Here is a 14,768-nt window from a genome sequence, read left to right as displayed (position 1 = left end):
TTCTAAATTCCCTCATCAGCTTGCCTCTGGGAATGGCCTAATAAATACAGCCCCAAAAGGCAAAACCGACCTTCATCAAAAGTCAGAATGAAGTGAGACTGGTGCCCTCCCTTCCCTTTTGTGCTTCCATGTTTCAGTACTCACTCCAGTTAATGCTTTTTGTTCCTTTTACTGTTAACACAGCCTATCATTGGGAGCGTAACACAAAAGCATCAGCTTCATTTATGCGAAGGCTAAAAGTTTAAAACTTTTTCATTTTAACAGAGTTGACTGGAGAGGCAGCAATGGTTGAATTTCAGGTGCTGTCCCTCTGAAGAGGCAGTGTTGGGGGCAGGAGACCTTTCCCCACTCTTGACTTCAGTGGCTGCCTTTGCCAGCCCCACTCAAGCAGGTCTGTGGATAAGCAGTTATCCTTGACCTTTTCTTCTAACAAATGCTTTTGCTATAGACACTATATATTCAGACCCACATATTTAAAGGTCAAATTTAATTTTCAGATGTCTTCATATCTGCAAATAAAAATGGGTATATTACTGAAAAATTAAATTAAACTTACTGGTGATTTGTCTCATTCCTCATGTACTTTATCTTCATTTTAGAGGGACCACCAATGAGTAGTGTCCATTTTTTAAAACAGCTTTATTGAGGTATTCATTTTCCATACAATTCATTTATTTAAAGTATTCAGTGGCTTTTAGTATATTGATAGAATCATGTATCCATGACCACTATCAAATTCCAGAACATTTTCATTGCATACCCATACCCATTAGCAGTCACACCCATTCCCCAACCTCACTCCGTATCTCTGTACTTACCCATCTGTTTAAACCAATAATCTATTTTTTGTCTCTATAGATTTGCTTGTTCTGGACATTTCATATAAATGGAATCATGTAATATATGACTTTTTGTATCTGTTTCTTTCACTTAGCATAATGTTTTTAATGTCCATTCACCTTGTAGCATGCATCTGTGTTTCATTTCTTTTAAATGCTGAATAATATTTCACTGTAAGGATATACCACATTCAACTGTTAATGGACATATGGGTTGTTTCTACTTTTTGGCTATTATGAATAATGTGGCTATGAATATTCACGTAAAGTTTTTGTGTGGACATATGTTTTCAGTTCTCTTGGATATATACCTATCAGCTGAATTGCTGGCTGTATGGTAATTCTGTTTTGAGTTTTGAGAAACTATCATACTATTTTTCAAACAGCTGCACCACTTTGCATTTCCATCAGCAATGTATGAGAGCTCCAATTTCTCTACATCCTTGCCAACACTTGTTATTCTTCTTTATTATTCTTTTTTGCTATTGTTTTGTCTATTCTGGGTTCCTTGAAATTCCATATGTATTTTAGAGATGACTTGTCAATTTCTACAAAGAAATCATTTAAGATTGTGATAGAGATTGCATTTTGTCTGTAGATCAGTTTGGGAAGCGTTGCCATCTTAACAATATTAAGTCTTCCAATCTGTGAACATCTTTAATTTCTTTCAACAGTTTTTTAGTTTTCAGAGCTTAAGTTTTTCACTTTTTTCTTTCTTATTGAGGTATAATTGACTTACAATGTTATATTTAGTTTCAGGTGTACAACATAATGATTCAATATTTGTATATATTGCAAAGTGATCACCACAGTAAGTCTAGTTAACATCCATCACAACACGTTGTTACATAATTTTTTTCTTGTGATGAGAACTTTTAAGATCTACTGTATTAGCAATTTCAAATATGCAATATGGTATTATTAACCATAGTTGCCATGCTGTACATTGCATCTCCATGACTTATTAATTGGTTTTCACTTGTTTTTAAAAATTTATTCAAAACTATTTTATTCTTTTTGATGCTATTTTGAATGGAAATGTTTTCTTAATTTTATTTTCAGATTGTTCATTGCAAAGTAATAGAAATACAGTTGATTTTGCTATATTGATCTTGTACTCCACAACTTTTGCTGAACTCTTATTAGTTCTAATAGTTTTTAGTGAATTCCTTATGATTTTCAATATACAAGATCATGTCATCCATGAATAGAGATAGCTTTACTTCTTTCCAATCTGGATACCTAGTTGCCTTGACTAAAACCTCCAATACCATGTTGAAGAGAAGTGGTGGGAGCAGAGATCCTTGTCTTGTTCCTCATCTTAGGGGGAAAGCATCCACTCTTTCACCATTAAATATGATGTCAGCTGTGGGTATTTCATAGATGACTTTTATGGGTTGATGAAGTTCCCTTTTATTCTTAGTTTGTTGATTTTTCATCATGAAAGAGTGTTGAATTTTGTCAAATGCTTTTGCTGAGTCTATTGAGATGATCATGTGATTTTTGTTTTTTTATTCTATGGATATGATATATTACATTACTTGATTTTCAGAAATTTAACTTGTATCCCTAGGATAGATCCTACCTTGCCATGGTGTATAGTTCTTTTTTATGGGGCTGGATTTGTTTTGCTAATATTTTTTTGAGGATTTTTGCATCTGTATTCATAACATTGGTCTGTAGTTTTCTTTTCTTGTGGTATCTTTGTCTGGTTTTGGAGCAGGGATATGCTAGCCTCACAAAATGAGTTCAGAAGTATTTCCTTCTACTTTATTTGAGAAGAATTGGTATTAATTCTTCTTTACATGTTTGGTAAAATTCAATAGAGAAGACATCTAGGCCTGGGCTTTTCTTCATGTGTAGCTTTCTGAATTCTGATTCAATCTTTTACTTGTTATAAATTTATTCATATTGTCTAGTTCTCCTTGAGCCATCCTTTTACTCTCAACCTATTTGTGTCTGAATCTAAAGTGTGTCTCTTCCATATATCAGATAGTTAGATGCATTATTTATTCTTCCAATCTCTGTGTAATAAGGAGTATGACTTCTTTTTCATATTTGACTGCTGACAGCTTTCCAGTTACACCAGTATCTTTCTCCCTCATGCCTGGGCAATTTGGTAAGAAATCCTGGATGCTCCCTTCCTTCACACTTGTGGAAAGTTCAAGCCATACAAGGACCCATGTGAAGAAACTCTCACCCCTTAACCACCATAAAATGTCAAACCAGTCATCCCTCTCTGCTGTCTCCAGCCATTTTTGGACCCGCTTGAGGGCCTATCATGCTCTCCCCAGAACTGCTCATTATGTGAATAATCATTTTATATTCACTCTTGGTACATGCGTGGTATCATCAGCCTTGATAGCTGAGCAAATTTGGAGTAGGGAGACCCATCCTGTCTGTGCAGGATTACCACCATATTTTGCCTTTTGATTGAAATATTTAGTCCATTTACATTTTTTTTTTTTTTTTTTTTTTTTTTTTTTGCGGTACATGGGCCTCTCACTGTTGTGGCCTCTGCCATTGCAGAGCACAGGCTCCGGACACGCAGGCTCAGCGGCCATGGCTCATGGGCCCAGCTGCTCTGTGGCATGTGGGATCTTCCCGGACCGGGGCACGAACCCGTGTCCCCTGCATCGGCAGGCGGACTCTCAACCACTGCGCCACCAGGGAAGCCCTAGTCCATTTACATTTAATGTAACTACTAATAGGGCAGGATTTATGTCTGCCATTTTGCTATTTGCTTTCTATATATCTTGTCTTTTTTTGTTATTTCTTTATTCTTCCTTCTTTTGTGGTAAATAGATATTTTCTAGAATACCATTTTAGTTCCCTTGTTTCTTTTAATATATATACATATACATATATGTATATATAGTGAGAGTTATTTTCTTAGTAGGAAGAATTACACTTAGGGAATTATACCAGGGAATTACAATTAACATCTTAACTTATAACATTCTAGTTCAGATTAATACCAACTTAATTTCAATAATATACAAAAACTCTGCTCCAGTGTAGGTTTGTTTCTTTTCACCTCCTTTGTGCTATATTGCCATACAGATTATATCTTTGTCCATTATAAACCCACCAATGCAGTTTTATATTTACTGCTTTATGCAGTTGTCTTTTATATAAGATTTGAGAGGAAGAGAGTTACAAACAAAAATTAAAGTATACTGTCTACATATTTACCTAAGTCATTGCTTTTCCTTGTTCTCTTTATGTCTTTGGGTCTGTTCAAGTTACTGTCTAATGTCCAATGTGAAGGACTCCCTTTAATATTTCTTGTAGAGCAGGTCTGATGGTGATGAATTCTTTTAGTTTTTGTTTATCTGGGAATGCCTTAATATTCCCTTCATTTTAAAAAAATAGACTTTTTAGAGCAGTTTTAGGTTCGGAGCAAAATCCCTCTGCTTCACTGACTGCTGCTTCTCATCTGAGTTGCCAGCTTCTCCTGGCCTTGACCTCTAATGTTGGTATCCCTCTAGAGTTCTTGTCTGCATCCTCTCCATAGGGGATCTCATCTGGTCCTGTGACTTTCAATGGAATCTATATGCCTATGATGACCAAAGTCAGGTCAACACTCCTGACCCTCCACACACATTCAACTGCCATCTTGACCTCTTTTTATGATCATCTAATAAACATCTCAAATTTATAATGAACAAACAACCATTGATTTTTATCTCCAAACCCATCATTCTCCCCAAGTGTCCCTAAGTCTTGTTGCCAACACTATTCACCTAGTTGCCCAAGCCAGAAACCCAGGAGTCATCCCTGGTTCCTCTCTTTCCCTCAATTACCTATCCAGTCCATCATCAAGTACTATTGTTTCTACCTCAAAAATATATCTCTAATCTACCGACTTCTCTCCATCTCCACTGCACCCCCAGTCCTAGGCATCCTCCTCTCTTTTCTAGACTACTGTAATTATTCCATTAACCGGCCTCTCTGATTCACTCTTTCTTCCCCTACAATCAGTTCTCCACATGGCAGCCAAATGCTCTTTAAAACATAGATCAGACTAAGTTACTTCCTTGCCTAAAGCCCTATAAAGGCTTCCTGTTGTATTAAAAACAAAAACACAAAGGAAGCCACATGTCTTACCTTGACCTGTCACACATCCCGGGTCTTAACCCTGTCCACCTCTGGGCCTCATCTCATCCCCTCCTTCTCCCTCCAGTCCAGCCATATTGGCCTTCTCTCTGCTCCTGAAACATAGCTGCTCATCTCCACATTGGGGCTTCACACTTACCCGCACCCTCTTCTCTCACTACGCCTGTGGCTGGCTCCTATCACCAACATTTTAGTCCAAGCCTTGTCTCCTTGCTGCAAGCTTTTCTGCATCTCTAAATCATCTTCACCCCCTTACTGCACACCTCCCTACTTCCATCACACCCTGTGGCATCACTCCATTATACTATCTTTGTTACAGATACAACTCAGAAATTTTCCTGTTCATGATTTATGATTTTACTGTCCATCTCTCCTCTCCATCCTTCCATTCTCAACTTTAATATAAGTGCCATTGAACAGGAGTCTGTTTGTCTTGCTCACTGCTGAATCCCTGCACCTATAAAAATGCCTGCCACTTACTAGGCTTCAGTAAACAGATATTGGGCAAAGGAATGAATGAATGAATTTCACTTTTAGCTTAGGAAGTAAGGCCTTATGTGCCAGATGCAGGTTTGCCTGCTCCACTGTACATTGTCAACATGGGAAGAAGAAGCTGCCCTTCCCACAGCAGCTGCACTTTGTGCCTTTCTCTCTGCTTCTCTTCCTGGCATGTCCATAGCACTGGGGAGTTCTGAAGAGAAGGGAAGGCTCAGTTCTGGTTCAAAAAAAAAGTTATCTTACTTTTCTTAAGAAGACAGGACTCATGAATTGGATGACAACCTGAGGCAAAAGGTCTACTGAGTTGGGTGGAATCAAGTGCCAAAATGTTTGAATTAGACCCGTGGTCCCCAAACACTGCCAACTCCACCCGAGTCCCCTGGGGGAGCTTGTAAATAATGCAGTTTTAGGGCTCCCACTCTGGAAACTAAGATTTGGGAAGTCTGAGGTGGTGCTCAGGAATCTGAATTCTTATAAAAGTTTCCCATGGCATTCTGACAGTTAGCCAGGATTGGGAACCTCTGGTCTGTCTGGGACAAGGGATTTGCAGATGAGCTGGCCCTTGACTGGTGTGAGGCAGCTGGCGGAATGAGCAATGTCAGCCCAGATGAGAGGGGGGGGGGAGAGGGGGAGGCAGTGCTCAGAGGTGGGGAGCAGCAGGGCCAGTGTTGGGAGCAGGGAGCTGCCAGCTCGTTGTGTCCCTCTCTCTGTCTGCCAGTGGCCCGGTACCGCGTGACAGTGTGCACTGGGGAAATTGAAGGTGCGGGAACGGATGCCAACGTCTACCTCTGCCTTTTTGGTGACGTGGGGGACACGGGGGAGCGGCTGCTCTACAACTGCAGGAATAACACCGACCTGTTTGAGAAGGGCAACGTAAGTTCCAGCAGTGCACCTCCGTCAGCCCCGCCCCACCCCTTCCCATTCCCTTGTCTTCCCTGCTCTAAGTAGAGCTGATCACTGGTACTGGTGCCTCGGCCATCAGAGAGGCTGTCTCTGGGTGCACGAACAGGGAACTACATGCATGACAGCCACCCGGCTCCTAAGGCTGGGAGCTGGCCCACACCTTAGCTTTGAGAAGAGGGCAGAGCAGGAAGACACTTGGGGTGGGCAGGGAAGGAAGCTGGGCACCTTATGTGTGGACTGAAGGTCTCAGGCATGCAGAAAGCTGGGACACCTGAAGGAACATTGCTTCTCCACTAGGCATGACCACTGGTGGCAACTTGTTCGTTTCCTTTTTGAAAGAGAAATCAGGAAAGACGCTAAACATGGAAGTGGGAGAATTGGGTTCTATTCCTAGCCTCATTACAAACGTGCTGGGTGATCCCTTTGGTTTCCCCAACCATCACCTGGATTTACTGGGGAGGCTGTGTGAAACAATGGGGAAAGAGTCAGGAGGATCGGGGCCAGACCCTCCATTCTCTGAGCCTCAGTTTCCTTGTGTCTGAAATGGGGGAAAGGATGCCTACCTGTGGCTGGCTGTTGTGAGGATTAGAGATGACAGATATACTGCCTGCCAGCAGACCTGACCCTCAGCACACAGTAGGTGCTCAGTTAAGGGTCATAGTTCAATAATGTGAGACCCAAGGTTGCTCATCAGGTGAAGAGATTTGGTAAGCCTTGGTCCTCTCCTTCCTCTGCCACCTCTTCCTTAGCAAGGGCAGGGCAAGCCCTGGAATTCAAGTGGAGGTCTTTCTCCACCCTTTCCTACTCTTTTCTTTCTACATCTTCTGATTCCTTCCTTCATGAATCCCACTCTCGAGTTCCTGTTCCCAGAGGGCCCCAGGTACACTGGTGTAGACTTGGCAACTCTGCAGCCCCTGCTGCATTCCTGCTGCTTCACTGGCAGGCAAAACTGTGAAATTAATAAGACCACTGGTCCCCCTAATCATTCCCTTTCTCAGAAGGGAGCCAGTGTCTTGTAGCAAGGAGCCAGAGGAGATTAACCAAGGAATTAATTCATGATAAACGGTTAGTGACTGATAGCAGCTTAATATATTAATCCTCCTAGAGGATTTACCTTTTAAAAGGAGATCACAGGGAATGGCCATTGTTTATCCAAAAATACAGATCTCAGCTGTTGGGAACTTGACATCGAACATAGTCCAGTGGGAGAAATTGAGGGAGAGGTGCAATCCGTTCTTTATGGGTAGCCCCTGGCCCACCTGTGAAAGACCAATAGCCCAACCCATTGGCTATGGCTTTTAGGATTTCTGGGCCTGTGTCTTCCCTTGGTGTTTGGGTCCAAGGGGAGCCACATCTAACTGGCCTTGCTGTCTTTCCCACAAAGGCCGATGAGTTCACCATTGAGTCCGTCACCATGCGGAAGGTAAGGCGGGTGAGGATCAGACACGATGGCAAAGGCAGCGGCAGTGGCTGGTTCCTGGAGCGGGTGCTGGTGAGAGAGGAGGGGCAGCCCGAGAGCGACAACGTGGAGTTCCCTTGTCTCAGGTACATGAGTCCTGTCTGTTTTGATTTTCTCCAGCTTAGGTTATGGGCCTTAGTTTTGGGAAGACTCAGCCTATTCCAGGTGCAGGGAGCAAAATCGTAGCTTAAGGATATAGTTGGTCCAGAAAAAGAGGTGGCCCTGCTGGTGGCACTTAGACCTGGGCCTCATATCCCCGCCACCCCCAACACACACAGGTGTTGGAACAGCAGCATTGGGTGTCCCAGTGTGGTGCTGCTACTAAGTCTATTAATTACCAAAATGTTGGCATTTTTCAGTGATAAAATATGACAGCTTCAGACTTTAACTGAGAGTTACCTCAGAGGCTTTGTTACATGCTGAACTAAACTTTTGAATTAAAGGTGTTTTTTTCCCCCATTTGGATGGCCTTCTACCACATCTTTTCCCTTTTAATATCTTGTCAAGATATTTTACTTTGTTTTCATTTCCTTATCCCAGCTTACTAGTGAGGTAAAGTTTCTTTTCTCTTTTGTCTTAAGCATTTGGATTTCTTTCACAGCCAGTTTGGGCTCTATCAAACGTTCCTGAGAGAGACATTTCTATAATGAGGAGCAATACCAGCATTTTTTGTGCTGTCTGGTTGGCCATTCCCATTCACCCGTAGCAATGTCTGGGAGGTACACTCTTAACTGGAGCTTTGGATCAACTAGGTTCTGCAAATCCCATTCCCAAGCTGAGTCTTGCACCTATGGACGAGGTGCTGTGTGTGTGTGTCCAAGGTCACTTCCTTAGGGCTGGCCCAGGCTTCTCGCCTAAGGGCAGCCCTCCTCGGAGTGGGTGGGGGCAGGTTGCCTAACAGCCTGGCAGCGAATGCATTGCTCTTTCTCTACCAGGCACACAGACGCACTCGTGCACACATGTGCATGCAGACACATTTGCTACAACTGATTTGCTTACCACCACACCAGCCCAGGAAGAGCAGTTTCCCAAGCTAGGGAGGGCCACTGGGGCAATCCCAGGGCACAATGATTGTGAAATGTTTCTGTCCATGACAAAGGCATCTACAGTCTTCAAAGTATGGCCACTGTTAGTATTAAGAGGATTACACTGGAAAGATAGGTAATGATGAAGGCAGTTCCAAGTCAGTGGCACTAATAGACAGAAAGAGGCTCCGAGTAAGGTTTGGGAGCCAGGGAAGGCTTCTCAAGAGAGGCAGAACAGGACCTGGGCCTGGAGGGAAGATTGGAGAGTGAATGGATGGTGAAGAGAAGGGAGGGTGGGTCATCCAGGCTGGAGAAGTGGTGAGAGGCATGGGACTGAGGAGGTGGTTCGCAGAGGTTGGTGAGGGCTGCCTGGCACATGGGGAGGGAGCACAAAGAAGGAGGGGGTGGGAGAGTTCTGGTCTCTCTTCAACACTGACCCCTTTGCTCCCTGCTAGACCCGGAGGCTGCCTGGCTGGGATGCTGGATGGAGCAGCCTTCCTTGTTTTATTCCCATCCACTCAAAAGATATTTATGAAGCATTTATATACGCTTGCTCCCTGTCCTCATGAAGTTTGTTGTCTGGAGGGGAACTAAACAATGAGCAAATGAATACACTAAGAAAGCCACAATTGCTAACTTTGAGGAGTGGGCTGGAGGACACGCACAGTGGTGGCAGCAGCTGCTGGAGAGGCCACACTGAGATGGACAGGGTGGGTCAGAGATGGAGAAGGTGGGTGGGTCTGTCTTCATGGGGACGTTTAGGCTGACTTCTTGCAGGATGAAAAGGAGAGTGCCAGGGGAAAGAGCTTGAGGGTTCTAGAACTCCAATGAGACCAAAGCAGGTGGACAAAGGAGAAAGCCACCCAGTGGGGTCAGAGGTGAGCAGAGGCCCATATCAGGAGGGCTTGGTAGGGCTCTTCCATTTTAGGTAGTTGCCTCTGTTTTCTGCATGGAGGACAGGTGGTAGGGAGTCCAGAGAGGAAACAGAATGGCAGGAGGTGTTGTGGGGTCCATGACGGTATGTATTAGTTTGCTAGGGCTGCTGTAACAATGTACCACAAACTGAGTGGCTTAAACAACAGAATTTTGCCTCGCAGTTCTGGAGGCCAGAAGTCCAAACTCAGGGCGTCGGCAGGACCATGCTCCCGCGAAGGAGCTCTGAACAGGGTCTGCTCCATGCCTCTCAGCTTGTGGTAACCGCAGGCGTTCCTGGGCTTGTAGATGGCCATCTTCTCCCTCTGTCTTCACATTGTCTTCCCTCTGCATGTGTCTGTCTCTGTGTCCAGATTTCCACTTTTTATAAGGATATCAGTCATTTTAGATGAGGGCCCACCTTAATGACCTCATTTTAACTCAGTTACCTCTGTGAGGACACTATTTCCAAATAAAGTCACATTCTGAGGTTAAGGCTTCAACAGATCTTTTCTTGGGGAGGGACACAATTCAGCCCGTAACTTGGCAGCCTGCCCCCAGGTGGTGGCAGCGAAGGTGGGGGGAAGGGCTACACCACAGGTGGATCCTGGAGGTGGAGTTCATAGGACCTGCCATTAAGAGAGAGGAGAATTGGAGACCCCAGGTCTCTGCCTTCAGTAGGTGGGCAGAGGTCACCCTCTCTACTGAAATGGGAAGCCTGGGGAGCAAGGGCTGAGGGTTGGGGATGGGTGGACTCTGCAGGTCCGGTGGGGTCATGTTAGTTTTGAGATGCTTGTGCATCAAGTAGGCAGAGTCAGATCTTGAGAAATAAATTCAGGAAATGAGAGCATAGAGATGGAATTTAAAGTCAGGGAAATGGAGGGGATCCTTTAGGGAGAGTGTGGATAAAGAAAATGAGGACTGAGCCCTGGGACAGGTGAGGAAGAAGAGGGGGAATGTGAAAAGGGGATGAGGAAGAAGTCTGAGTGTCCACACTGGCTGAATTGCCATGAGCGTGGTGCAAGGCCCAGGAATCTGGCCACCTACCTGCTAGGTGACTTCGGGCAAAGCTCTTAACTTCTCTGGTCTTCTGTGCCTTCCCAACCAGCAAGTGTCTTATGGTGATTATGAGGGTGAAATCCAGTTGCACTTTGAAAAGAGCCAAGTCTGCTGATGACACAGGCGATGCTGTTGCTGCTGCTGATTGTAGGGCTGACTAGGAGCTGAAGCCTCTGACATACCCCAGGGCTCTCCATGCCCCCAAACACTTAAGAGTTCACACATTTTTTAGAAGATGGATTCTTTTTTCCCCCCTGATCTATACAGTAGGTCTTTGTTGATTATCCTTTTTAAATACAGCAGCATGTACATGTCAATCCCAAACTCCCTAACTATCCCTTCCCTCCACCCTTCCTCTCCGGTAACCATAAGTTCATTCTCTAAGTCTGTGAGTCCGTTTCTGTTTTGTAAATACATTCATTTGTATCATTTCATTTTAGATTCCTCATATAAGTGATATCATATGATATTTCTCTTTCTCTATCTGACTTACTTCATTCAGTATGACAATCTCTAAGTCCATCCATGTTGCTACAAATGTCATTATTTCATTCTTTTTTATGGCTGAGTAATATTCCATTGTATATATGTACCACATCTTCTTTATCCATTCATCTGTCGATGGACATTTAGGTTGCTTCTGTGTCTTGGCTATTGTAAACAGTGCTGCAATGAACATTGGGGTGCATGTATCCTTTTGGACCATGTTTTTCTCCAGATAAATGCCCAGGAGTGGGATTGCAGGGTCATATGGTAGCTCTATTTTTAGTTGTTTAAGGAAACTCCATACTGTTCTCCAGAGTAGCTGTACCAATTTACATTCCCACCAACAGTGTAGGAGGGTTCCTTTCTCTCCACACCCTCTACAGCATTGATAGTTTGTGGATTTTCTGATGATGGCCATTGGGACTGGTGTGAGGTGATATCTCATTGTAGTTTTGATTTGCATTTCTTTAATCATTAGCGATGTTGAACATCTTTTTATGTGCCTCTTGGCCATCCATACGTCTTCCTTGGAAAAATGTCTATTTATGTCTTCTGCTCATTTTCTGATTGGGTTTTTTGTTTTGATGATATTAAGCAGCATGAGCTGTTTGTAAATTTTGGTGACTAATCCCATGTCGGTCCCATCATCTGCAAATATTTTCTCCCAATCTGTGGGTTGTCTTTTCATTTTGCTTATGGTTCCCTTTGCTGTGCAAAAACTTTTGAATTTAATTAGGTCCCATTTTTTAATTTTTGTCTTTATTTCCATTACTCTGGGAGACAGATTGGAAAAGATATTGCTGCGATTTATGTCAGAGAGTGTTCTGCCTATGTTTTCCTCTAGGAGTATTAGAGTGTCCAGTCTCACATTTAGGTTTTTAATCCATTTTGAGCTTATTTTTGTGTATGATGTTAAATAATGATCTAATTTCATTTTTTCCATGTAGCTGTCCACTTTTCCCAGTACCATTTGTTGAAGACACTTTCTTTCCACCATTGTATAGTCTTGCCTCCTTTGTCATGGATTAATTGACCATAGGTGTGTGGGTTTATTACTGGGCTTTCTATCCTGTTCCATTGATCTATAGGTCTATTTTTTGTGCAAGTACCATACTGTTTTGATGACTATAGCTTGTAGTATAGTCTGAAGTCAGGAAGCCTACTTCCTCCAGCTTCATTTTTCTTTCTCAAGATTGCTTTGGCTATTCAGGGTCTTTTGTGTCTCCATACAAATTTTAGGGTTTTTTGTTCTAGTTCTGTGAAAAATGCCATTGGTAATTTGATAGGGATTGTATTGAATCTGTAGATTGCTTTGGGTAGTATAGTCATTTTCACAATATTTAATCTTCCAGTCCAAGAGCATGGTATATCTTTCTATCCGTTTATGTCTTCTTCAGTTTCTTTCATCAGCATCTTATAGTTTTTGCAGTACAGGTCTTTTGTCTCCTTAGGTAGTTTTATTCCTTAGGTCTTTTGTCTCCTTAGGTATTTTATTCTTTTTGATGCAATGGTAAATGGGATTGTTTCTTGACTTTCTCTTTCTGATCTTTCATTGTTAGTGTATAGAAATGCAACAGATTTCTGTGTATTAATTTAGTAACCTGCAACTTTCCCAAATTTATTGATGAACTCTAGTAGTTTTCTGGTAGCATCTTTAGGCTTTTCTATGTATAATATCATGTCATCTGCAAACAGTGACTGTTTAACTTCTTCTTTTCTAGTTTGGATTCCTTTTATTTCTTTTTCTTCTCTGACTGCTGTAGCTAGGGCTTCCAAAACTATGTTGAATAAAAGTCGTGAGAGTGGGCATCCTTGTCTTATTCCTGATCTTAGAGGAAATGCTTTCAGCTTTTCGCCATTGAGTATGATGCTAGCTGTAGGTTTGTTGTATATGGCCTTTATTACATTGAGGTAGGTTCCCTCTATGCCCACTTTCTGGAGCATTTTTATCATAAATTGGTGTTGAATTTTGTCAAAAGCTTTTTCTGTATCTTTTGAGATGATCATATGGTTTTTATTCTTCAATTTGTGGATGTGGTGTATCACATTGATTGATTTGTGGATACTGAAGAATCCTTGCACCCCTGGGATAAATCCCACTCAATCATGGTGTATGAGCCTTTTAATGTATTTTTGCATTCGAATTGCTAGTATTTTGTTGAGGATTTTTGGGACTATGTTCATCAGCCTGTAAATATCAGTATCAGTGATATTGGCCTGTAAATTTCTTTTCCAGTGGTATCTTTGTCTGGTTTTGGTATCAGGGTGATTGTGGCCTCATAGAATGAGTTTGGGAGTCTTCCTTCCTCTGCAATTTTTTGGAAAAGTTTCAGAAGGATAGGTGTTAGCTCTTCTCTAAACATTTGATAGAATTCTCCTGTGAAGCCATCAGGTCCTGGACTTTTGTTTGTTGGGAGTTTTTAAATTATAGTTTCAATTTCAGTGTTTGTGATTGGTCTGTTCATATTTTCTAATTCTTCCTGGTTCAGTCTTGGGAGACTGTACCTTTCTAAGAATTTGTCCATTTCTTCCAGGTTGTCCATTTTATTGGCATAGAGTTGCATGTAGTAGTCTCTTGTGATCCTTTGTATTTCTGTAGTGTCAGTTGTAACATCTCCTTTTTCATTTCTAATTTTATTGATTTGAGTCCTCTCCCTTTTGTCCTTGATGAGTCTGGCTAAAGGGTTATCAATTTTGTTTACCTTTTCAAAGAACCAGCTTTTTGTTTCATTGATCTTTGCTATTGTCTTCCCTGTCTCTATTTCATTTATTTCTGCTCTGATCTTTATGATTTCTTTCTTTCTACTGACTTTCAGTTTTGTTTGTTCTTCTTTCTCTAGTTGCTTTGGGTGTAAGGTTACCTTGTTTATTTGAGATTTTTCTTGTTTCCTGAGGTAAGATTGTATTGCTATAAGCTTTCCTCTTAGAACTGCTTTTGTTGTATCCCATAGGTTTTGGATGGTTGTTCTTTCATTTTCATTTGTCTCTAGGTATTTTTTGATTTCCTCTTTGATTTCTTCAGTGATCCATTGGTTGTTAAGTAGCAAATTGTTTAGCAGTAAATTGTTTAGCCTCCACATGTTTGTGTTTTTTATAGTTTTTTTTCTTGTAGTTCATTTCTAATCTCATAGCGTTGTGGTCGGAAAAGATGCTTGATATGTTTTCAATTTTCTTAAATTTGCCGAGGTTTGCTTTGTGGCTCAGGATGTGGTCAATCCTGGAGAATGTTCCTTGTGCACTTGAGAAGAAACTGTAATCTGCTGTTTTGGGGTGGAATGTCCTATAAATATCAATTAAATCTATCTGGTCTATTTTGTCATTTTAAGCTTGTGTTTCCTTATTAATTTTCTGTCTGGATGATCTGTCCATTGACAAAACTGGGGTGTTAACATCCCCCACTGTTTTTGTGTTACTGTCGATTTCTCCCTTTATGGCTGTTAGTATTTGTCTTATATGTTGAGGTGCTCC

At 42.0% G+C, this 14,768-nt stretch overlaps 1 protein-coding gene across 3 annotated transcripts in view; it reads left to right on the top strand.

Moving 5' to 3' along the window:
* LOXHD1 (lipoxygenase homology PLAT domains 1) overlaps positions 1 to 14,768 on the top strand; it is a gene marked incomplete at both ends in the record, with an annotated part of 203,543 nt that overhangs the window by 71,881 nt on the left and 116,894 nt on the right. For all 3 annotated transcript variants that reach the window (XM_081252599.1, XM_081252598.1, XM_081252597.1), the window contains 2 exons: positions 6,175 to 6,329; positions 7,744 to 7,904. In XM_081252599.1, the coding sequence (XP_081108725.1) occupies positions 6,175 to 6,329; positions 7,744 to 7,904 (316 nt within the window). The remainder of the gene's footprint in view (positions 1 to 6,174; positions 6,330 to 7,743; positions 7,905 to 14,768) is intronic.

This window comes from Mesoplodon bidens (genome assembly GCF_964165515.1).
Source record: "Mesoplodon bidens genome assembly, chromosome: 13".
Classification (NCBI taxonomy): Eukaryota; Metazoa; Chordata; class Mammalia; order Artiodactyla; family Ziphiidae; genus Mesoplodon; species Mesoplodon bidens.
The sequence above is the reverse complement of the archived record's forward strand: the minus strand, read 5'-3'. Positions and strand labels throughout refer to the sequence as shown.